The 25,851-nt window shown below is 38.9% G+C and overlaps 1 protein-coding gene across 1 annotated transcript in view; it reads right to left on the bottom strand.

Annotated features, from left to right (window-relative positions):
- Window positions 1-25,851, bottom strand: part of LOC134285696 (rho GTPase-activating protein gacF-like) — a 51,275-nt gene that overhangs the window by 3,198 nt on the left and 22,226 nt on the right. The window contains exons 2-3 of the mRNA XM_062846985.1: window positions 24,833-25,438; window positions 24,655-24,714 (exon numbers count right to left, since the gene is read on the bottom strand). Of these exons, the coding sequence (XP_062702969.1) occupies window positions 24,655-24,714; window positions 24,833-25,438 (666 nt within the window). The remainder of the gene's footprint in view (window positions 1-24,654; window positions 24,715-24,832; window positions 25,439-25,851) is intronic.

Here is a 25,851-nt window from a genome sequence, read left to right as displayed (position 1 = left end):
CTTATTTATAGTGGATTTTCGGAAAAAGCTGCTGCACGTATTGCAAAATATACTCCTAAAGGATTTTCAGAAGGAACTCCTGGAAGACATTTATAGCAAACTCCTGAAGATTCTCAGAAGGATCTCTTGAAGGAAACGCAGTAAGAAATCCTAGAGAAAATCCAGAGACTAGTATATGTAGAGAGAATCCAGCAAAAGCTCTTAGATGAGTTCACGATTGAAGATCCAGAAGGAATTCCTGCATGAATACTAACAAGAACTATAGCAGGAACTCTTGAAGGAACTACTGCAGGTCCCTGAAGGGTTTCCTGAAGGAGTGCCAGAAGACACTATTTGAAGCATCCCAGAAGAAACTTCTGATGAAAGACTTTCCCAAGAATCCTAGGAATAATTTCTGAGGGAACCCCAGAATGAACTCTTGGAGTAAAATCAGAAGGATTTCAAGGAGGAATTCCAGTGAATAATCGTGGAAGAATTTCTACAGAAAATTGTGGTTAAAACCTCGGAAGAAAGGAATTCCTTGATGAACTCAAATTTCTGGTGGACTCCCTGTAGAAGACATTTGAGTTAGAAGAAACTCCTGGAGAAATCCCAGAGATCAGAAACTCTTCCTTCGAAAACTTCTCAACGAATTACAAAAGATAGCGTCACGGAAGGGTACGAGGTAACCTATCGAGACACCATAAACCTTCTTTGAGGAATCTTAGAAGGTATCTCTTGGGAGAAATCTAAAAGTAGAGCTGGAGAAATTCCAAGACATTGCTTAAGACAGTTCCTTCAGAATTCCCAAAAGATATCCCACCAAAAACTAAAAAAAAAGAAATCTGCGAAGGAACGCCTTCCGATCGATCAAAACGATCAAATCTGACTATACATGTCAATGGTTGCTCCTCCGTGATTGATCTGAGCTGGTACCAATTGCACTGAGATCCAAATGAATAAGGGCTGGGACACTCCATTTATTCTCAAAGTGCAATTTAAGCAGCTCATACGTTTCGGATCAATAACGGCGCCGGCCACGTCCTTATAGTCAGTTGGGACGGGAAAGGAATGTTAGAGTGTGCTGGTTGTTGCTACTAAAGACCGAGATCACCTCTGCATCCCCACAACCAGCACGGACTGGGGTATTTGTTAGACGGAATGGATGGGAGATCTGGGAGTCACCGTTGGGTCGGTGATGCGATCCATGGATAGGGGATATTTATAGTGTTCGTGATAGATAGTGTAGTGAATAAGGTGAATAAGGTCAAGCGGCACAGCACGCTTTGGTTGCATAACTTGTAGGGGTTACACTGTGCTGTGAGTGAAAGTTGGAAGGGAGGGAAACGACTTTGTTTTCCAATTCGTTTCTGGTTCTAGCGATGGCTATGAACATACATGGCTATGAATATACATGAGTTGTATATGTAGAGAAGAGAGAGAGAGAGAGAGAGAGAGAGAGAGAGAGAGAGAAAGAGAGAGAGAGAAAGTGGATAGAAAGATACAAAGTAGGATAAAAGGGACGGGCCAGGGATTGGACCCAGGACCTTCTGCATACGAATCAGAAGCGGTAGCCACTAGACCACCAAGCTCGTTAGAAATCTGTGAAGGAATGCCTTCCGGAGAAAAAGGAAACATAGCATTCTATAGCATAGCAAAATCTTCCGACATTTCATCAGAAATTCCTTCAAAACAATTCTGCCAGAAATGCCTTTGGAGATTTCGCTAAGAGTTCCTTCAGATTTAGAAAATTTACTGTTTCCTTCAGAAATGTCTCCAAAGTTTTCTGGATATTACCCCAGAATGAGTTTCAAATCTCCTTTTTTTATCTGTATTAACGAGATTTTTAGCCCTAGGCTAGTTCATCTCGGGACCCACGCTTCCGAAGGAAGAACTCACATTTTGTGAGTTTGTCGGGAGTGGGATTCGATCCCAGGTCCTCGGCGTGATAGTCAAGTGTTCTAACCATCACAACAGATCCGCTCCACCGCAAATCTCCTTTTTAAAATGTTCTTTGGATTCGTTCCAAAATTGTTCCATTGGAATTCCTTTCCATCTTACAAGGATTTATCCACTCCAGGAATTTCTTCAAGAATTCCTATAGAAAAAATTCCAGAAGTTTAATCAGAAATTCCTCCATTAAATCTTTTGGGAATAACTAGGCAGACACACCATCTGGAATCACGCGAGCTATTCTGGAAGAAGTCTCGGGGTAATCTCTAGAAGAAATCTTGAGAAGAACTACTGGGAGGAATCTTGGGATGCACTCTGATAAAAATCCCATCGGAACGCTGGAAGAGATCATGGAAATCCAATAAAAAAAATTCAAAAAGGAATCACGGTCATGGTCAAGGAGGTAATCGCAAAATATTTGTAAGTACCGGGAAGAATTCTTGCAGGTTTTTCTGCAAAAACGCCTGTAGTAATCCAAGGGGGTACTAAGGGACGAATTTTGAAAAAAAAAATGCTGAAAAATCTCAGAAAAAGAGTGTAAAGATGGATGACGAAAGAAATTCCGGAAGGAAAGTATTCCGCGTCATACCCTTAAAAAGATGCTTACTAAGAGGAATCTCTGGAGGAAGTCCAGAAAGAATTCTCAGTTTTCATTTTGGTGGTATCACTGTCATGCCGAACACATCTAATGGAAGAAGGTTCCGCTATCCTGTTTATCAAACTCCCTTCTAAATGTTGCTTGTTTCCTAAAAAAGCCATCCTCAAATACCTCCGGGTTTCCATATATTCTGAGGAAACCTATTCATTCAGAATCCCGATCAATGGGAATCAAACTGAGTCGACGAAATCAACCCGAGTGAAACTGTCAGCAAACTGACAGTCCATCGCCCGAGCAAAAAAGTGTTGACTTTTCACAAATTCACTTGCCACGATCACTTCAAAAGATAATGCTCTAACGATGACAGCTTTCTGCCGCCTTGCATTGCATTGGCTGTAGTAGGTTGTAGGAAAACGAAAAAAAAAAAAGTGGATCTCAATGACCACTTTTTATCGTCGCTTTCCGTGGCCAGGTCTACAGAGCTGATCTCCGACCACGCGGTTGCGACGCGGCATCTACAGTGACATTTTCCCTGATCCCGCTGCTCATTTATGCGCATTTTTGATGCCTGTGATAAGTCGCGCTGTCACCGCGCTTGACATAAACCAGATGGAAAGACGCCGCGTCGCCGCCGCCGCCGCCGCTCAGTCTAGGTGGCGCCGCCACCCGGCTCCCATTTTCTCAGTGATCGCAAAATTCGGATTTGACTTAAATTTAGGAAAAATCCAAACTGAATTTTCACTCTGCGGAGGCCACAACGCAACGCGATTTCGTTTGAAAACTTTCTTTTTCTCCACCACACTCTGGAAACGACCTCGACTTGAACGGAGTCGCGATAGGTAGTGCATTCCTTAATTGACTCCCGGAGATGGCTATTGGCCACTGGCTGGCAGGCCTGGTAGCTTGGACTGGGACTTTCCTTATGTGGACCGATCGACGACTCTCGCCCAGTTCGATCCTAAAATCGATTCAATATGAGAAAATGCACTCCAAGTTGCGTTGGATGGATAACCCTTTCGAGTACCAATGTCAGGTTGGTGCAACAGCAATAACTATTTTATTTTCGATACAATGTTTATGAAAACGATGAAAACAGTGACTTAACCCTTTGGAGCCGGAGGGGTCATATATGACCCCGGCGATGAAACCGAGCATAACAAACGTGTTCGACACCAGCGAGGTTGCGTCGACAGCGGCGAAAAAAATCGGCTCCAAAGGGTTAAAGATTGCAAAAAAGTGTCAAAAAATGAGGAGGTTTACTCAAAAAACAACATAAAATCGCTGGGTTTTCAGAGTTATCCATGAGGGAATTTGAAAAGTTTGTTATCCAAAAACCCCCATTTTATAAAATTTATATACTTTTCAAAAACTATACAGAAATATCCCAAAAACAACTAAGACAAATTTTAAAAGAAAATACGCAAGATTTATTATTCGAGAAATACTACCAAATGACTAAATTATTCAAGTTTTTTTTACAAAAAACCTTCAAAAATTAAACAAAAACGGTTCAGAACTATTTCTTAATTGTTCCCAGAGTTTTTCTTGGGTCAATTGCAAAAAATTGCCTTGACGCTTCAATGGAAAATTTCTTTAAAAAGCAATGGCATTCAAACATTCTAAAAAAAAAAAACAAAAAAAAAACTTCAGGGGTCCAATCCGCAATTCCACAGAACTTATGACCCTTAAATTCATTACAGTTACAGTACAGGAATTGGAGGTCTGTTCTCTGTACTAGTGGTAGAGGTCTGCGTTTTTTTGTTATTTTTTTAGCCCTGGGCTAGTTTATCTCGGCACCCACGATTTGCTCCCCCTCCGAAGAAAAACTCACATATTGTGAGTTTGTCGGGAGTGGGATTCGATCCCGGGTCCTCGGCGTGATAGTCACGTGCTTTAACCGTCACACCAGGTCCTGGTGTAGCAACGTTGAAGTTAAGATGAAAATCCGATAGAAGACTGAAAAAAAAAACGACAAAATACCAACAATTTTTTGAATAAATACTGGTGGTACCGATTATAAGACGGGCTTGGTGGTCTAGTGGCTACCGCTTCTGATTCGTATGCAGAAGGTCATGGGTTCAATCCCTGGCTCGTCCCTTTCATCCTACTTTGTATCTTTCTACCCACTTCCTCTCTCTCTCTCTCTCTCTCTCTCTTCTCTACATATACAACTCATGTATATTCATATGTTCATAGCCATCGCTAGAACCAGAAACGAATTGGAAAAAAGTCGTTTCCCTCCCTTCCAATTTCCACTCACAGCACAGTGTATATAACGCCTGCAAGTGCAACCAAAGCGTGCTGTGCCGCTTGACCTTATTCACCTCATTCACCACACAATCTATCATCTTACGAACACTATAAATAACCCCCTATCCATGGATCGCATCACCGACCCAACGGTGACTCCCAGATCTCCCATCCTTTCCGTCTAACAAATACCCCAGTCCGTGCTGGTTGTGGGGATGCAGAGGTGATCTCGGTCTTTAGTAGCAACAACCAGCACACTCTAACATTCCTTTACCTTCCCAACTGACTATAAGGACGTGGCCGGCGCCGTTATTGATCCAAAATGTATGAGCTGCTAGAATTGCACTTTGAGAATAAGTGGAGTGTCCCAGCCCTTATTCATTTGGATCACAGTGCAATTGGTACCAGCTCAGATCCATCACGGAGTAGCAACCATTGGCATGTATAATCAGATTTGATCGTTAAAATACTGGTGGTACCGATTATCTTGTCAATTCCCATGAATACTTCTGAAGAACTTTGTCAAAAATAAGGAATTCCAAAATAACTCTGAAGATTTTTGTCGAAATTCTATCCATAATTCTTTCTTGAACTCCAACCGCAATGCTTCCTTTAAATTCTTTCGTAGTTTTTCGTAGAACTCTTCCAGCGAGTTCTTCCTTACATTTCTCAAAGGGCTTTTTTCTGGAGATGTGTGGAAATGTTTCTCTGGCTATCTTCAGTTCTCCTTAGTTTCCATCCAGAGGTTTTTTTACGCAATCGCTCCCATAAGTAGTTCCTATAAATCAAATGGTATTCAAATTGTCATCTTATTAAGTTTTGCTTAAAATCGTTTCAATATGAAGCTTTACAAGAAATGTAAATTGCTTATTTATTTATACTGCTATTGGATCATACTGTGGAAGGAGATTTTTATAAAATTATTTCTGATTAACCCTCGAGCGATCGCGCTTTTGTATTTTGTACAACACGTTAAAAAATCTCGCTTTTTGTACTCAGCATCAACATGGTTCTGGCGGTGGTGGTCAACCACGCGAGTTCCGGAAGGTTAAAATGTCTCCGGAATTAAAAAAAGCCTCGCAGGATGTCCTAGAAAGATTTCTTTAAGAATTCCTTCAAAGATTTCTCCAGGTATCCCTTTAGAATGCATTCCTGTAAACGTATTTCATGAAAAATTTCTGCTGTGATTCCGACAGAGATTCCATCAAGAATTCCTCCAGGTATTTTCCTTGGTTCTTCTTCAGAAGTTCCTCAAGAAATTTCTTAAAAGTTTTATCTTGAACCTACCCTAATGATTTTTTTTTTTCAAAACTCCTTCAGGGATTCCTTTAAGGACTGCTACAGAAGTTGGCGCAAGTACATACTTTTTTCCAAACATTTTTGAAAAAAAAAAAACTACTCCAGGGATGTTATCAGAAAATGTAGTCCAGGAGTTTTCCTTTGATGATTCTTACACAAATTCATCAGTTTCACTATGGAAATTCTTTAACTCTTTCAGAAAAAAATATCGGTATTTCTTTTTTTTTTTATTTTTATTTATGTGTATTTTAACTTATGATAATCCTACATTTTGGTATTTCTTCAGAGGATCCTTCAGTTATTACTTACTTCAAATGTGCAGGAAATTCTAAATAATTCTCAAGAGATTTTTCTGGAAGTTCTTCCAGGGATTACTCCATAAGTTTCTTCAGTGGTGGCTTTGAATTACTTATACCTTTCTCCAGAGCTTATTTCAGATTTTTTTTCCAGGAAGCGTCAAGAATTTCTTCAAGTATACTGAGCAATTCCTGCAAAAAATATTCTAGAAACTGTTTCTTGGCTTGTGGAGCGGACCTGGTGTGATGGTTAAAGCACGTGACTATCACGCCGAGGACCTGGGATCGAATCCCACTCTCAAATGTGAGTTCTTCCTTCGGAAGGGAAGTTAAGCGTGGGTCCCGAGATGAACTAGCATAGGGCTAAAATTTCGTTAATACAGATAAAAAAAATTCCTTGCATTTTTAAGGAATTTATCAAGAAATTCTTCAATTAATATTTGCAGAGGGTTCTCCAGCTCTTTCAGGCATTCGTTCAAAGATTTTTTTTTAAAATACATTTGTTTTTCAATAATTTCTTCAGTGGTTTTCTGTAGAATTCATCTAGGATTTTTTTGCTTCTGCAAGTTTTCCTGCAAAAGTTTCTGCTGGGATTTTTGCGTATTAATTCCTCAAAAATTGTATAATAAATTCTTTAAAGGACTTCGCGTCAGATATCGCAATGAGCTCTTCCAAGGATTCCTTCAGAAAATCCTCCGAGGGATCTCTTAGAAACACAGAACTTCAGAAACTGCATCAGGATTTTTTGTCCAGGAACTCTCCAGAAAATGCTCAAGAATTTCTTCTTCATCAGCCATTACCAGATTGTTTAGGAATGTCTTCATACAATGCTACAGAGTTTGCTTGACAAATTCTTACATGGGTTTTTTCAAGAATTATTCCAGTATTTTTTTGTGAAATTTTTAGAAGAACTTTTGGAAAATGTCGCGGGAAGGACATTTGAAACAGTTCCTACAGGAATTTTTGAAGGAATTCCAGGAGATATTTATGACTAAACCGCAAGAGCAACTCGCAACTCGAAAAACAACTTTGTAGGAATCCCTGATGAAATTTTTAACAGGATTGTTGGAGGAATCGTTGGAAGAATTTCCACTGTAAGAAACTGCTCAAAGCATTTCTAAAAACCCTATGGAAGAACTTTTGAAGCAATCCCTTGATGAAGAAATCTCCTAAATTCTGAAAAAGTCAGATAGATATTTTTTGAGAAATTTCAGAAATAATCCAGGCAAGCATTTCTGAAAAAAAATCCCTGAATTTTTTTTGAAGAGATCTTCAGTTGGCTTCCTGTAGGAATATCAGGAATATCTACAGGAATATCTGAATCAATTACAGGGCAATTCTCGAAGGGTTCCCGGGAGGAGTTTCTGAAGAAGTAACTGAAGCAACTTTTCCGGAAAACCCTTATTGATGTTCCTAGAAAAGTATAGTGTAGATTTTTTCAGGAAAATTTCTGTAGAAATCCTTTAACCCTTTATATTTACCTAACCCCGCCTTTGGACGGGGTATAGTTCGAGCATTTTCATATTTTTACTTTCCTGGGCAATCAAAAATTTCATATTTATGGGATATTTAAGTCTGTTCTGTATATTTCAAAATGGGGCTTATCTACAATTTTGAATAATCATTGAAAAATTGATGTTTTGTTCAAATAAAAACTTAAAATATTTCAAGAATAACCATAAAATCTCAAAATGTTTTCGCTCTAAAAATCGGTATTTCACATAGGCTTTCAGGAAAATATAAAAGTGTAGGGATTTCAAAAATAAAAATAGGAAAATTCAAAAACTAAAATTCACAAAATCGCGATCCAAAAAGTTCAAAATAAAAAAAAATGGGTATTAGAGGGTTAATAAAATTCTTGCAGGATTTTCTGATTGTATTTTTGGAACAAGCTGTAGCCATATTTCTGAAGTAGTTCCTTGAGCATTGCCAGTGGGAACGCCTAGATAAGCTGTAAAGATCCCTAGAAAATCTCATGAAATATTTGTTAAGGAATTTCTGCTGAATATTCCTTTTAAAAATCATGGAGATTTTTTAAATGTAATCGTTAGAGGAAATGCTAGAGATGTTTTTGAGAAAATACGTGGAAGAATATCTGTAACAAATCCTGAAGGGAATATTTGTATGAACTTCTGCAAAAATCTTAAAATGGAATCCACTGAAGAATTCCTAAGGGAATCCATGGAGCAGTTTTGGAAGAAATCCAAGGAAGGATTTCTCAGTGAAATCTCCGAAAAGGCTACTGCCAGAATTTCTTTCAAATTCCCTGAAATATTTCTTGAAGGCACCGCTGGAGGAATTTCTGAAGAAATACCTGAAGGAATTTCACAGGAATCCATGGCAGAATTTCTGAAGATATTCATGATTGGTTTTCTAAATGTATCTTACGATAAATTCCTGGAGAAATCCCTCAAAGAATTTCTGAATGAATTGCTAATCGATTTCTGAGTAAATTCATGGAGGAATTGTTGAAGCAATCCATGCAAGATTTTGTAAAATAATCATCTGAGATATTTCGGAGGGATCGCTACTGAAATACCTGAATTTAAGAGGGCCCCAGAAAGCATGGATGCACTCAGTTTTCAGTTTTCTTGACCTGATCCATAGTTCTTATTTTGGACTCTGTTTTGCTGCTTAAAATCAAAGATTTCAACGTTCTGTGGAACGATGAGCATTGGACTGCGAAGTACTAACCTCTGCATCAAAACTCAACCACCGCGCAACAATAATGACAATGTCGCAATCTGAATTTGTTGCGATAATCCACCCATAATGTCACATACCCCAAGTAACAATAAATACTGAACAGTAACAGTATTAGCTGAACAATAGCTGGTTTATGGTGTCAGTGGCTGAACACAAAGACAGCTGAATATTGGTATGAAGTATGGCTTGTTCAAATTCATTAATCAGCAATACATAGATGGCTGAATATCAAGTTGAATAGAATATTATTCATCTGGGTAACCAGCTTTGAAACATACACCCACATGCAGAATTCATCATCTGTTGTTCAACCTTTAATCAAATATTTATTTTATAGCTGACCCAAGCATGGTTTTCGTGAAGTCCACATCATTTCATCAGCCTCAATACATACTTAGTTCAACTTATGTTCTTGACTATTCAGACACAACAAGTAATGCTCTTGTTTTCGAGGATAAGTATACAATTGTGTGTGGTGTAGGTGCTAAGGTGCTAAGGGGTGACTATAAATCAGGAGGTCCGAGTTCAATTCCCAGTTTCTTACAGATTAATTTATACATTCCTAAACATCTCTTCTGAAAATAGACGCAGCCAATGGTAAAAATGGGCTCACGAAAGTGTTCTTATTTTGTTTTTACACAACTGATAAACTTAATTGATTACTGATTAAGCGCATATTAAGCCTTAAATCAGCCTTCCAATGAACCTCAAATCAGATAAAGGTTGAATAAAATCATCAAAATTAAACATTTAGGAGCTGAATAAAGGATTGTACCTCTTGTGCTCAGCTTTTGTTCAAATGAAGGCTGATTTAAAATAGTTGGAGAAACGTTTGTACATCATCAAATTTTTACCTGGGACGTTTGTCCCAACTTGAACAGAATGGGAAAAATATCGTGCACCACGAGTTTAGAGGTTTTTAACCATTGCATTGCAATTTTCGAGCGGTAACCTCGATTCGGCAAACACTGCAACGCTGTGTAGCTCTAGGGGAAGTGTCATGAGGAACACCTCAGGAAGGAATCGCGGAAATCCTTTAAGAGGAATTCCGAGAAAAATCTAGGAGCAATTCCGTGGCAACATCTGCTATATTATCTTGAGAGAAATACTTGTGTTCATTGGGAAAACTACAGGAGGAGCTTCGAGAAAAATTCCACGAGGAATTTCGGCACCAATATGGGAAAATCTCTGGAAAAAATATGTAGGATGCCCGTGTAAAAATTCTGAAGAAATCGATCGATATTCAAAAATTGTCGAGGAAGAATCCCGGAAAGAATTGTTCGAATTGTTGAAACATATCGGTAGGAATCTCTAGGAGGAAACATTGCTCATCAAACTCTACTATACCGCCAAGTTTCAGGCAATTGATCCTCCCGTATCAGATTCGCGATTATTGAGTTTTTCTAGCAAAAAATAAATAAATAAAATAAAATAAAAAAGTAAAAATTAATAAAAAAAAAAAATACTTTTTTTAGATGATTTTTTGTTATAATCATGTAATCATGTATGCTACAACTGCTTGGCACCATGACTTATCAGATAGCCAGAAAAGTGACTTTCTTCATAACATTCGACCTAAGAAATTTCGGATGGAATTTTGGAATTTTGAAAATGTATTTGAACTCTAAAGAATTTTTATGGTATTCAGTGATACTTTACCACTTCGTGAGAAAAAAATGAGAGACTTCTTGAAAGTTTAATAGAAAAAAAAGCTTTGAGAGCTTTAAGTTACTGGATGTATTTCTTGTGCTATATCCGAAGAAGCCCATCACAGCTTTCATGAAAACTAGTTGACATAATTTTGAGAATTTATAGCCGAACTAGAAAAGATTAGTTTTTTTCTGTCTCACCCCTAAAAACTGCTAACAAAAGTCCAGGAGAAACTCTATGAATGACTGACACAAATCCTTGCTGAACTTTGAAAAGACGGTGGAAGAATTCTAAACGAAAGTTTTGGAAAAAAAAATTAAGAGAGCATTGCAATGCTATCAGTTTTTTTTAAAGACTTCTGAGAACTTTTTTTCGTAGAATTATTATTTTCAGCCCTAGGCTTATTTTTTGTAGCAGAATCATAAACAAGTTTGTCGTTCTGAAAATATGCTGAACTTATTTTTGGAAAGGTATGCAGGTATTATAAACAAATTTTGGTGAAGCTCATATGTAGAGAGAAATCCGCGGGAAAAAATAAGATTTTTTTTGATATTTTTTGAAGGATAGTACTTAGGATTTCTGAAAGAGCTTCTGTGTGTCTTCTTAAGGTCAAAGAATCTGCAATTGTTCTTGCATAAAAAAAAAATCCTAAAATTTCAAGAAAGTTGGGAATTATTGAAAATTTTAGCTCCAGGAAATTAAAGGGTCCCAACCGTCCACACGAGACAGAAAGTCTCTTCCTACGGATCTGCGCACGCCGCGGCGTGGTGACAAAACGCTCTACCTTCAAGGAAGCTTGAAATCCGGCTTGCCGCAGATGTAGTTGGCAATCACAGCAACGCGAACGCCGCGTAGGTAAGTGTATGCTGTTTGTTGTTGAAGGAAATTCTACTTGCTTGGTCGCCTTCTGGAATGCAACCATCATCGCATCGCATCGTCCACGGGCAGTCAGTATAAGGAAGCTTGAATCAGGCCGTTGTTGGTCGAGTTGGATGGAAATTCAACAAGCAAGAGCGGAACTCGAGAGGTGCATTTTGTCTTTTTTTTATCGATAACTGAATTGGGTGCTCTGTATTCAAGCCATGCAGATGTTGCTTCTATATATATAGCAAAATACCATGTATTCTTGGTTTAATGTAATTTTAAAAATCTAAATCCTAAATCTTAATTTGAATTAAGAAATTATAGGAATTTTCTGCAAATGGAAAATCTCTCCAAAACGCTGAGATAGATTTTCTCTGTATTGGATTCTCTCGAAATTCCAGAAAGGGGCTCTTACCAAATTCTTTCCAGGGATTTTTCAGAATTCTCCCTACATTTTCAGATTTTTTCATACATTTTCACAGAAATTCATCCAAGAGTTCCCCCGAAGATTTCTCTACTAATTTCCCCAAGGGCTCCTCCAGGAATTTTCCCAGTATTTCCTCGCTGAATTTCTACGGATTTCTAAAGGATTTTTTTTAGTGATTCTTCCATAAATCCTCCAAAGATTCTTCTACAAATTCCTTTAGGGATTCCTACAGTTGTCCTATGAATATTTCCAGAAATTTCTCCAAGTTTGCCCAAGGAATTTCTACAGTGATTTTTAAGAAATTTACCACTGGTTCCTTCATTATTTTTTTTCTGGGATTCCTCCAAGAATTCCACCTAGCATTTTTCTTGAAATACTCGGAGATTCCTGCGAGAGTAGCCCTAGGAGTTTTCAAGAATATCTCCTCAGGCATTACCCCTGAGATTTCTCAACTCAGTTCCTCTAGGGACTTCACCAGGAATTTTCCTGGGGATTTTTCAAGAATTTCCCTTGGACTCCTGAATTTTTTTTCAGGAATTTCTCTAGGTATGTCCTAGGGATGCTCGAGAGATTTTCCCTGGGATTTCACCAAGAGATTTCTAAAGGATTCCTCCAGAAATTCCCCGAAGGATTTCTCCAAGAATTTCCCCAAGGATTATTCTAGGAATTTCCCCACGGATACTTCCAAGAATTTCTCTAGAGATTGCTCCTGGAATTTTCCCGCAGTTGTATCCTGAAATTTTCTCAGGGATTCCTCCAAGAATTTCCCCAGGAATATCTCCAGGCAATTCATCGAGGATTCAAGAGGGTTTTCCAGGGATTCATACAGGAATTTCTTAAAGGGTTGCTCCTAGAATTTTCCCATGAATTTCTCCAGGTATTTCTCCTGATGTTACAATTTAAGAAATGGTTGGACTAAACGCAGCTTTGTTCCCCACTGATTATCCAGCTCGATTACTATCGGCTTGCCTTGCAGCTTTCGATAACAGCCAGCAATACTCGATCTGAGTAGTACACCCTTGCTGCGTAAAGCCGTCGTCCTCCACCGGACCAAAAACACGAGAAATGTTTTCCACGAAGCCAACCCAATCCAACCAACCAACCGTCACCGAACGGCTACAGCAGTAGTCGCAAAAATGAGAGTAGCTTTTCCAAAACCGTTGTTGGCGATTTACGCACCAAAACCTACGCACATATGTAGGTACGACGTGGATCGACCACGCGAAAAAATGTCGTCAAAAACGGCTGGCCAACCGATCCTTCCCGGCATCCAACCCACCTCGACTTCGGCTCGCTTAGGAACGCATAAATCTGCCCACCATAAAAAGGTGGCCAACTCCAGCATCGAATTAATTCGTAACTATGGACATCGCAACTCGTTACAGAGCATAATAATGTGTTAAACTTTTTGCCATCAACTCTCCTCCATCATGCGACGACGACGTCGACGGGGGCTTTTCTAAACCAGAGCCATATATTTCTCACCTCTCTTCGGTGAACACGATCAAGATCCGGCTGACAGTTTGGCCTCTGGCAGTAGGTAGCAGCTACCTAGCAATCGATAGCAGGGTAATTTGTGGTTAATTCCATTGCAGAACAAAAAAAAAATTGAAAAATATTAAAAAAAAAAAAACAAAAAATGCCATTAGTTTTTTTTTAAAGAATTTTTCACTAGGCATGTACCTGTCAATAAGCGTCCAGGCCAAGCAAAACAACACAGGGACAATAGTAAATTCTGCACTGTCAAGGACTTTTCAATAAAGTCTCATTGTTATGAATTTGATTAGTTTTGCGGTTTAAGATAATCATGATGTTCATCATTTTCGTTTAGTCCCATCTTTTCACGTACCTAAGTTTATCGAAATGCCAGCCGTATTTCATTTAGAGTTTTCCATCGATTTTTAATTTTTATTTTATTTTCTTTATTTTAATGATATTTCATACATTACAAAAAAAAATGCTTTTTTATTCATTTTATATTACTAAGTATATTTTGATTCAGTGCTTTAGTTTGTTTTATTTATTTTACGTTTTTTTATTTTTATTTTAATGATGCAAATTTATTTTATTTCATGTAAGTAATTTTTAATTTTTTTTGTTGATTTTTTTCTTTTATTTCGTTTTTTAATTTTATTTGATATTATTTCCTCACCCCAATCTACCCTGTAGAGGCCTTTGATTTTCCCTTCGAGATTCGCGAGCGCAGGCTTATTCGCTTAACGGGCTTCTGATGGTGATCAATCTTTGGCATTCGCTTCACACATATTTGGAATAATTTCACGATTATTAATTACATACAACGTCTGACGAGACGACGATCGGAGTTTGAGCACCAAAAGGCTCTTGTATTACATCGTCGATGACGGCGCGACGGGACGCAACGGACCGTTGGGTGTCCCGAAAAGGGTCTGCTGCCTAGTGTATATTTTCGCAACAAGTGGCGGTTTTTCCTCTTCTAGTTTGAGGCTCCTGCTCGAGACGGTGACAACTTCACTATTTCGGCATGGCTTAACCACGCAAAGCATGTAGATTGTACCCGCTACCGCGGCGGGTGACGTAAAGTGAGATTTGTCTAAACAGGTCTCGTCGAATCAACGAAAAAAAAAAATAAGGAAAACCATTTGCTGACAAGGGTGAGGAAAAAAGGCTTTAATTTTCTCACTCTCATGACGGTTTACGTCGCCGTCAATAATGGGTACGGATTGGTATCGATGATCGGGGGGTGCTAGGTATTGAACTGAGCGTATTTCGTAATCGCGTTCACAGGTCCCAAAATGGGCCGCACCTGGTCGGCTGGTGCGGTACGAGGATCAAACTGGTGTGGCATTTACAGTGAGTTTTGGAATTTTCACTTTTTGCTGGGTGCTGAGGTTTTTATCCGATCTTTGATAGCATAAAAAGTTTTTATCGATGAGTGATAGAGTTGTCGCATTTCTGCTAGGAAATTTCAACGATTCGATGAAAAAAAAAAAGAAAACGTTGGTAGATGGAGTTGGTAGTCGATTTGCTAACGATTTTGCTCCCTAAGTAGATCATATGGGTTAAATTCCAGGCCTTTTGCTTATCTTCTATTTTAATTTCCAGTATTCATCGCTAAGATAGCTTGATGGTAGAACTCAAAACAACGTTGAACCTTTGTCAACCTTCCTCCTTACAGTATGAGCTTGTACGGACGTAGTAATATATAGAGTAAGGTGGGGCAAAAGTTCGACCTTAGTTGAAAATTCAACCTATTTCAAAATATTGAAGCAGATAAAAATAAATAAATACCGTGTGGTGATTCTACCATCCATGAGCTAAAATTTTGCTGAACAAAGTTACGCCAAATGTATTTTCAATTTTGAGATACAACACTTTTTGTATGTGTGTGTTTTATTCGAACTCTTGCCCCACCACTGGGGCAAAAGTTCGAATCTAGTGTTTGTAGAATTCGCTAACCGTAGCACACTATTTTGACACTTTGGTAATAGGAATACCTGAAACCACTTAATATAGGATGTTAGAACTGGAATACACTTTAAAATTCGATTTGGATTTTACCCAAATCAGGGTTAAATTTACTGCACCAAAAATTAGTAGTTTTCCGCCAAATTCAGATAAAACAACATTTTTTTTTAACTTTAATCGAATTTTCTCACTAATTCCATCACTCTTACAGATAATATGTACATTTTGCAGAATTTTAGGTTTATACCTAAAGTTGCCACATGACTCGAACTTTTGCCCCACAATTCGAACTTTTGCCCCACTATGTGTAAAATACGATTTCCAAATCTTTTTTGCGAAAAGTTATACATGCTAGAGCATCTTCAAAATATACCTAGTTACGCCCCAAAATAAAATATCGAATTCGATTTCATTAAAATTTCATTCCATGCGTTGGAGGGGCCATCGCATGTTACAATTTTTTGATCAAAAACCAACATTTTGTCATAACTTCTCGAAATATTTATCAATTTTCATAATTTTTGGAGTGAAACACTCTTTTTCAAAAAGGGTTCGAACAACCTTGACACCAGAAAGAAATAATTTGAATTGAGCTCAAAAACTTCAAAAGAAACTCTTGCCCCACTCGAACTTTTGCCCCACTTTACTCTACGGTCTTCAGTGGACGAGCAAATGCATCATCATTTCCTCCATTTTCCAACATTAACCAGCATTAACCAGGCAGCCATTAGGCCAACTCGGCTAACTGGTTCAAAAGTCCTTCCCTTGTTTCCATAAGTTTTCACCAACATTTATTACCATTAGATTGCTCTTTTTGAAAGAGATGACCTTCATTCTTTTTCAGAAATTAATTTAAAAGTTTCAGGCGTGCCTCCAACTATTATTCAAAAAATCAAAAATTAGTCAAAATACTCTGAATGCCATCAGAACTTCTAACAGGGTATGCACTCCCTTACGCTTTTTCTGATATTTCCTGGAAACTCTAAAACTCCGTAGGAACCTCCTAAACATGAACTGTATGAAACACCTCTGATACACCGTAAGAAGCCCTGAAATGATTCTGAAACTTCCTGGAATGCTCCTAAAACACTCTTGAAACAGCAGAATGTTTCTGAAATTCCTAAAAACCCTTAAGTGCCCATGAAATACCCTCAAGTATTACCTGACACCTCTAAAACTCCAAGAATCCCCATGAAACGTTCCTGAGAACGAATTCTTGAAATCTTCTAAAGCTACCTTAAATAGCACCTTCGGACCCCTGTCATCATTTGTAACATATTGGATCCTCAGTTGTGAAGGATAGAGTGGTAACAAAGCCTACTAAAACACTCCTGAAACTCCACGAAAAAAATCGGAAATGCTCCAAAAAGCCCTCTGAAACACGAAACACCACTGAAACCATCTGAAACGCCCTTGGTACAAGCTTCTGTTGAAAGCTTCCCAAGGCTTTTCTCTTAAAGATTTCTCAAGCTCCTACTTGATGCTTTACTAAGCTTCCACTGGAAGCTTTCTTAAGATTGTGCTGGAAGCTTTCGCAAGCTTCAACTGGAAACTTTCCCAAGGCTTATCTACAAATTTTCACAAGCCGAATCTAAAATCTTTCCCAAACTACTGCTGAAAGCTCTCGCAAACTTCTTCTTTATGTTTTGCCAAAAATCTACAAGAAGCTTTCTGAAGCTCCTGATGGAAGTGTCTGAATATGCTTCTGCTGGCAGATCCGGCAATACGGTTTCCAAAGCTTCTTCAGAAACTTACCCAAGTCTTCCAGACTTCAAGACTGGAAGGTTTTTCTATTTGTTGTGGAAGCATCTGGAAGCGCTCCAAAACGTATTTCTAAAGCTTTGCCAAGCAATTGATAGAAGCTTTTCCAAGCCTTTGCTGAAAGCTTCTCCAAGCTTCTTCAGAAACTCTCTCAAGCTACTCTGAAGTCTTTCCCAAGTTTATGCTGGAAAATTAACTCCAAAAATTGTTCTTGAATAAAGATTTTTCTACTTGTTGTGCCTGTGGAAGCTTTCTCAAGCGTCTGTTAAAAGCTTCATCAAGCGCCTGCTTGAAGCTATCCCAAGCTTTTTCTAGAAGATTTTCTGGTAAATCTACTGAAGCGTGACAAAGGCGTTCCAAAAACTGGCAACTTCTCCACGCTTCTACCGGAAGCAATCCCAAGCTTCTATTGAAAGCTTTCTCAAGCTTCTACTGGAAGATTCTCCAAGATTCTTCAGTAAGCTTTCCCAAGCTTCTGCTGGAAGCATTCGCAAACTTGGGAGCTTAAAAGCTCCGTTGGCTTACCCAAGCTTATGCAAACTTCTACTGGAAACATTGCCTAATTTTAGCTAATTTTCATAAATAAATGCTTATTTGACATAAAAAAAATACTTTGTTACAACTAAAAAACGACAACTTTTTGGTTCAATATGGATTTTTATCCTGATTTTTTTTTTCGTTCAAGTGAACTGTTCAGTACCTTGAGATTTTAAGTACGAACAGTTTAAAAAAGAGTTTGTAAATCGGTCAACTAGTTTTTTAGATATCGTGATCACCGTGAAGGCACTTTTTAAAAGCACCATTTCGAGATAATCGCGTTTGAAGTTTTACGCTTCGCCTTGTCCTTATGGATGGCGCGCGTTACAATAGGCTGTAACTTTGATTCTAGTGTTTCAATCTCTATGAATTTTAGATTGTGTATTGTACTTTCAGATTATCTATATATATAAAAATGCAGTGGCATACGTGGGACCGCGCATAACTTGCGAACGGATGGACCGATTTGGGTCGTCTAAGTTTTGTTCTATTAGTTTTCACCCAAGTAAGGTTTATGAGGCAAAAAAACGGGGAAATTGAGAGTTTTTGAAAATCGGGTTTTCATACATTTTGAACGAGGACTTGGACTTGGCTCGGGACTTGAAATGTCAAAAATCGCAGTAGGCAAGACAACGTTTGCCGGGGACAGCTAGTGCAATAATAAAATCGATGTTATTATCCCTGCAAAGTATGTAACCTCTAAAAGATTAACTCAGAATTTTTTTAAAAGATCAAACTAAAATCACTAAGTAGCATCCTCCAAATAAAAAAGCACATATCCGAGTAGAGGAATATATCTCATCAATAGCATATTTTGATATAGGGATCAAAACGTGATATAGGATTAATTGATATAAGTGATAAACGTACTGAACATAATTTTACATAAATTAAACATAAATTTTACTGCTGGAACATCATTAGCATATCATATTTAGGATCTTGTAAGATCTAATTAATAGCAGCGAGCTATTCGTTTGATCTTCAAATATCCTCCTCCTCTTCTTGGCGTAACGTCCTCACTGGGACAAAGCCTGCTTCTCAGCTTAGTGTTCTATGAGCACTTCCACAGTTTTTAACTGAGAGCTTCTTCTGCCAATGACCATTTTGCATGTGTATATCGTGTGGCAGGCACGAAGATACTCTATGCCCAAGGAAGTCAAGGAAATTTCCTTTACGAAAAGATCCTGGACCGACCGGGAATCGAACCCGTCACCCTCAGCATAGTCATGCTGAATACCCGTGCGTTTACCGCCTCGGCTATATGGGCCCTCAATCTTCAAATATCATATTTAGCTATTGATCAGATGTTTTAGGAACATTTTTTTTTTAATTTTTTTCAGATCTTTCGTCTCTTATATCAATCAAACCAATATCACGTTTTGATCGTCAGTACTTAATCGCTACCCGGATATTAATTTGAAATAGGGTTTTAGTGGCATTTCAGGGAGTATCAGGGGTGTTTTAAGGTGTTTCAGGGCGTTTCCAGTGGTTCAAGGGACGTATCGTTTTCCAAGGCGTTTGAGGGGCGTTTGAAGAACATCTCAGGGGTTTCGGGATTCCAGGGCGTTTCAGAGGGTTTAAAGGGTGTTTCAGATGTCCTTTGCACTTTAAGAGGGATTGCCTGAAAGTATCAAGGCAGTTAAGTTGCCCTCCAGCTCTGGAGCCCCTCTAAACCCTTCTAAACCCACAAGAAACCCTCTGATTTCCCTTGAAGTAAATTCTGAAACCGCATATAAACGCCTCAGAAACCCTCTTGAATTTTTGGACGCCATTTGAAACGCCACTGAAACTCCCTGAGACTCCATAAAGTCTCTGAGACACCCAAATACATCTATGAAAATCTCTAAACTTTTCTCTCACTTCTAGGTAGATTAATCATAATAATAATACTTTCAAAAAAGGGCTCTGATACATCACACAACTTATTCAAAGCCACAAAACCTGCAAAATCAGTTTTGATCACGAAATTAGGCTTTCGGAAACAGTGTGCGACGTCTTAAAAGTCTCAGAGACCCCCAAAAATCTCTGAAGAGACGAGATGGATCAACCCTGGTCTCAGCCTGTCCTCTGAGGGCAAATCCAAAAAAAAATCTCTGAAAGCCCTCTGCTACGCCTTTAAAATTCCCTTATATTTCCTGGAAGCTCTGAAACTTCTCCAGAAAGTTCAAAGTATCTACTCATAAGACAACATACAATTCGCTTAGTGTTCCAGGTTATTCAAGGGGGAATTGTAAAGGCTTATTTTCTCAAAAAATTGCTAAAATTTTATAAAATTTATACATTTTTTTAAATTTTCAATGAAATATTATCAAGTATGAGATAAAAAATTAAGGAACAAAATGTGCAAGATTTATCATTCCAAAATTTCTACCAAAAGTCAAATTGAGAGATAAATTTGTGAAAAAAAAATACCACTTGTTTTGGTGGGATTAGAATCCACGACTACGTATCGCTAGTCCGGCGCTTTAACCAACTAAGCCTGACTACGATTTATAATTAACGATTCTACATACTAGAAAGTTAAACTGATTTCGAAGCGCCACCCTAACCGGGTCCGCCTTTCACAACTTTATTTCTGCTTCGCCTCTTAGTTTTCATATCCCCGCACTTTCACACGGCCTACGAACAACAAGTGTGAGCGTATTGTTTTTCTTTTTATTTTAATATTAATGGTGATTCTTCTGTATTTTTTTTGGTATTCTTTCGGGATTTTGGAGAGTTGTTCCAAACATTTCTTCCAGAGTTCCTTCTAGGATTCCCGCATTAGTTTTCCACGGGATCTCTGCTGGAGTACCTTCCGGAATTTCTTCAAGAGGCTGACCCACTATGTTTTTCACTGGATTTTCCCCCGGATATCCTCCCAATATTGATCCAAAGTTCTTTCAGAAATTTCTATTTGTGGATTTTCAGGATAGCTTTCCAACAGTTTCTCTTTGCGAGCTTGAAGACAGTTTTTTGCGAGATTTCTGCAGAACTTCTTCCAGAGAGTTTTCCGATATTTTTCTTAGATTTCCTCGCGACGTTTCTCCTGTAGTTCATCCCTGGATTTCTCTTAGAGGTTTTCAGGGTTCTTCCTAGAATTTGCTCAATATTCTCCCCCCCCCGGAATTACTACCACTTTTTTTTTCGAGATGTCCCACATTTTCTCAGGCTTTTTTCAGAAGTTCCTCTCGAAATTTCGTCAATCATTCTTTGCGAAGTTTTTCGCAAGATTTCATCTGGATTCCTTCCGATATTTATCCGGGAATTTATCACAATGCATCTCGTAAGTTATTCTAGGAGACGTTTCAAGAAAAAAAAAACTCGATGAAAATCCCTGTCAGAAATCAGCAACTATTAAAGAAATCTCAAAAGGACCATCCAGAATCTCGGGGTAATTTGTTGTAGGGATTCCCGAAAAGGGCTTTGGGGAAAAAATCGAGAAATCTGTAAAAAAAATCTCAGGAATACTGCAAGAGATTCGATAAACAATTACGAGGCAAAGCCTAGGAAAAGTGCTGGAAAAACTTGTAATTAGAAGGCACGAAATGTTGCTAATTGAAAAATTGAGAGATGAAATTTGTGAAAAAATCGCGTTCTGGTGGGATTCGAACCCACGACTCCGTATTCGCTAGACCGGCGCTTTAACCAACTAAGCCACAGAACAGGTAATGGTTCTGTGTAAAGGTAGGAAAAGGACAGAAACCAAGGAAAAACTCCATGAGAAGCATCAACAATTGCTCCTGCAGATATCCCCGAAAAAATCTGAGGCGAAAGGCCTGGATAAATTCATAAAAACTCGAAGATACATCACTGGGTCAACATCTGAAAGAATCTTTTGAAAGAAGTCCCGGGAGAAAGTCCTAGAGAAATCTCTAGGATCTAAAACTTACAAAAATTAGGTGAGTATTTCTAGGAAATATTCTAGGTAAAACCCTGTAGAAATGCTGGTAGAAACTCCAGAAGAAAATTCACGGAAGCTTCTTGAAAAAAAAAAACTAGAGAAACTTCGGATCAAATCTCGGGAGGGAATCCTGCAGAAAATCGTGAAAACATCCTGAAAAATCCATGGAGGAGCTCTTGTAGAAATCCTAGGAAACTCCTGTAGCAACTCTGGGAAAAAAATTCGGGGAGATCTCCTGGGTAAGTTCCAAGAGGAACACCGGAAGAAATCGCGAAAATTTTGCAAGACGCACCCCGAGCGAAACTCTAGATATTCTGAGATATTCTTTGGAGATCTCGGGATTAATTCTGGTAGATAGCCTACAAAAATGTCATTGCGCAAGTTGCACGAGGAACTTTGGAAGCAATACCGGGAAAATCTGTGGAAGAAGTTTTGTAGAATTCCCGCATGAAACTCACGTAGAAAGCGTTCAGAATTCTGGTATCCTAAAAGATTATCAAGGATGAATCCCGGCAAGAATTGTTCGAGTCTTGGAAAATTATTTGTAGAAATCCGGAAAAATCTTCGGGAAGAATTTAAAAAGGAATACCAAGACAAGTAGATGTGAATGGTGATGGTGAAAAATACGGATAAAATCTTGTAATAAATCCTGGGAGGCCAAGAGATATCTCTAATGAAATTCCAGAAAAAAACCCTGGTGGAATTCTGGAACAATCCCTGAAGCAGGATTTCTTAACGGATACACTAACAATTCATAGCAACAATGTAATAAACTCTATGGACTCTACTTCTGAGTAGATCTACAAGTAGTAAAGTTCGCTACTTTATAGTTTCCCTGAGTATTCCCAGTTTTTCAGATTTTTCCAGGTAGTGGACACCCCAATTCATTGTTATTACTTTCACATTTATTCACAGATGAAAACAAAGTGTCTTCTCGCTCATACAAATGGAATTTCCTGATTCTCCCAGTTTCTTCAATTTATTTCTTGTTCAACTGAATTCACTTGCATATCCAGAAACATCAATAGAATAGAAAATATTTTGTAGAGTTAAGTTTGTAGATCCCAACTAGGCTAGAAATTTACTTTGTCATATGCGCTAATTCCCGTCATATCGATTACATCAAAGATTCTTTGAAATCTCCTAGTATTCTTGTCATCTAGCTCTTTAGACTTCTAGTCTTCTAGTCATCTACTCTAGTTTTGTTCTAGTCTTCCACTCTTCTAGTCTTTTAATCTTCTGTTCTTCTCATCTCTAGTATCCTGGTTTTCTTATCTTCTGGTGTTCTGGTGTTCTGATCTTCTGGTCTGCTAGTCCTCAGGTCTTCTGGTCTTGTAGTCTTCTGGTTTTCTGATCTTCTAGTCTTCTGGTCTTCTGATCTTCTGAACTTCTGATCATCCAATCTTCTGGTGTTTTGGTCTTTGACCTCCAATTATTATTGTGATGTTCTGATAACATTTTGAAATCTATCTATATATATATATAAATGAGTTTGAAGTCCCTTTGAGGCAACAAAACTCAAGAACGGCTGAACCGATCAGGATGACTCTAGCACGGTTCGGTTGGTATTCGTGGTGGCTGTGTTTATATGTACAAAAAGTTACGAAAATCAGCTAGAAGAGTAACAAAATTGAAAAAGTACTGATTTTCCATGAGCTGGGAAGTTAAGGTGTCTTACTGCATCACTAAGTTTTCAAACGAATCATTGACTTTTTGCTTTTCAATGATTGTTTGCCTCGCATTTTTGAAGTGATAAAAAACTGTCAATTCTGCAGCAACGCAGCAGAAAAAGTATCATCGCATTCACTGCGAGTGAGCATATAGGGTGATACTTTTTCATTCGAATATTCGCTTTGGTGGCAGAGAATCATCACTTTGAAATTTTGAGGCTCATATCCAACATGGCTGCCGATGCTGATGATGCCGTAAAAAGCCTTAATCAACACGATCGAAATGAAATCAATCTAGAGTGCGGTGACGTTATGAGCTCAACAGTTGTCAAACCAACACAGCTTGGCAAGACAACGTTTGCCGGGACAGCTAGTATAACATAATAATAACAATTTTATGTATTAGAGCACGGGTTGTCCTTTGGTTGGTATTTGCAAGGTATTCCCTTCTGCAAGATATTCATATGCGCTAATTCCCGTCATATCAGATGGAAAAAAGCGAATAATTAAAGATATTCCAACTTACTTTTGACAACGACTCATTAGATGAAGCAAAAAGATGTAGGCTATCAATAACCAGCCTCTATAGCACTGTAAATCGAATAATTATGCAAAATTTTACGTTTCAATTTCTCCCCACTTACGAATTCATAACTTTTGTAGGTTTGCGAATGCCGAAGATAACCGCACTGAAGCAGCAGATAGCCGAATTATTTCTCATTATTGTTCAGTTTTCATTTCGCCAGATTCGCTTATTGAATTATTGAACTAACCTTCAATTCACACCCACAAAAGCTCTGTGGCACTTGGCAGGTGTGACGGGAACCAAATTCTTGTTGAGCTCGAAATAGACGTGCACTAGATGGAAATAGAATTTCGAGGGACAATCATTCAATCTTATTATTTTAAGAAATTCGTAGTTGTTGGTGCTTAGTATGACGGGAATTAGAAAAAAAAAACCTATCTTCTGGCAACAAAATGGAAATTTGGCCAACGTAAATATGACTTTTTTTCACAAACCAAATAAATATAAATAGGGTGACCATGGGTATTATCGGCTGGTTTGTTCTCTTCGCCATGAGGGGTTTTTGTGGACCGAATTGCTTGAAATTTGGGCATATAACTCAGCTTGGTTGGGAAGGATTTGAGATCAATTCTGAGTTCAGTCCGTTTAAAAAAAAACCCTCATGACGAAGAGAACAAAACTGCCGAAAATACGTAAGTTCCCCTATTTCAATTCGTCTTACGCTGACGTTACCAAATACCTGCTCTGCATCATTCATAATTCATAGTTGACCAAGTATTTCTTAGCGCAAAACAAACTGACTTACCTTGCGGACTGGCTTGACTGGGGAAACTGGATGGCGACACACTCGAGCCCTGTAGGCGACCTGGAACAGGAAGCACAGATGTTTGTCCATTAGACACCTTTTTTCAGCCATTGCATTTGCATTGATAACGCCCAACGCCAACCAAATGCGACGACGACGCCCAACATCCAATACTTACGATTAACGGGTCCACTGCTCGAGATGCCCGAGTCCATGGAAAGTGTCAACGGACTTCGCACCGATTCGCGCCCATCGGCTTGACTTCGGATTTGCGTTTGCTGCTGCTGCACCTGATGACTTTGGCTAACAAGATTCTGATTTTGATCGTACGTAGCAGCCCCGCTGCCCCCGTTCTCTATCACATTTCGGTAGCTACCACCGGCACTATTACTAACAACAATATTACCACTACTTTCACTATGACTAATATTAGCACTTTCACCACCCACTGCGGGTCCCCTGCTGCCGCCGCCACCCCCCTGCACAGCAGCGACCGGACTTCCACCGCCGCTGGTAGCACTTTGGTAACCGCGTTTGGCACTTTCGTAGATGCTATAGCTCGTCGTCGAGCTTAGGGACGAGGAACTGCGCGGCGGAGGCGTTACCGGTGGCGGAACCGGACGGTGGTGTCCGTTCGCGATCGGTTTTCCGTTGCTGAATTCGGCCGGCGGTGAGATTAGGGTCGTTTGCCCTGCGCTTCCACTTCCGGTAGGAGATTTCGGGCTCTTGAGGATGGTCGCGTACAGAGAACCGTCCAGTGGTCCGTGCGTGTGGCTCGATTCGTCTGCAATGAAAACGGTCGGGGTGGTCGGATTAGGAATCAGGCTGCTAGTAGTGATAGGTGGTGGTGGCAGAGTTCACGAAAAATGACGAAAAACAAGATAAACATCCGTAGTCATCGTGCTGGCCAGAGGCAGCCGAAGATATACTGGTTTACAAAATGGTTGGTCCAAGTTCATTTGGAGATCTGCAGTTCGTCTATCTCGATAATTGTATGATATATTTGCTAGAAAACCATGTCCAGAAAACCTCTCACGAAACATTTGAAAAGGGTCTATCTGCTTTTGATAAACAAACATGTTTCTGTCTCTGTGGGGCCCATCTGCATCCACCCACGCACATTAACACCCTTAGCAGATAGCTTGAAGAACACTCTTTCCGATAAGGGTGTTGATGTGCGTGGGTGGATGCAGATAG

Source organism: Aedes albopictus, chromosome 1, assembly GCF_035046485.1.
Source record: "Aedes albopictus strain Foshan chromosome 1, AalbF5, whole genome shotgun sequence".
NCBI lineage: Eukaryota > Metazoa > Arthropoda > Insecta > Diptera > Culicidae > Aedes > Aedes albopictus.
Note: the sequence above shows the minus strand (reverse complement) of the source record. Positions and strands in the feature narration are given on the sequence as shown.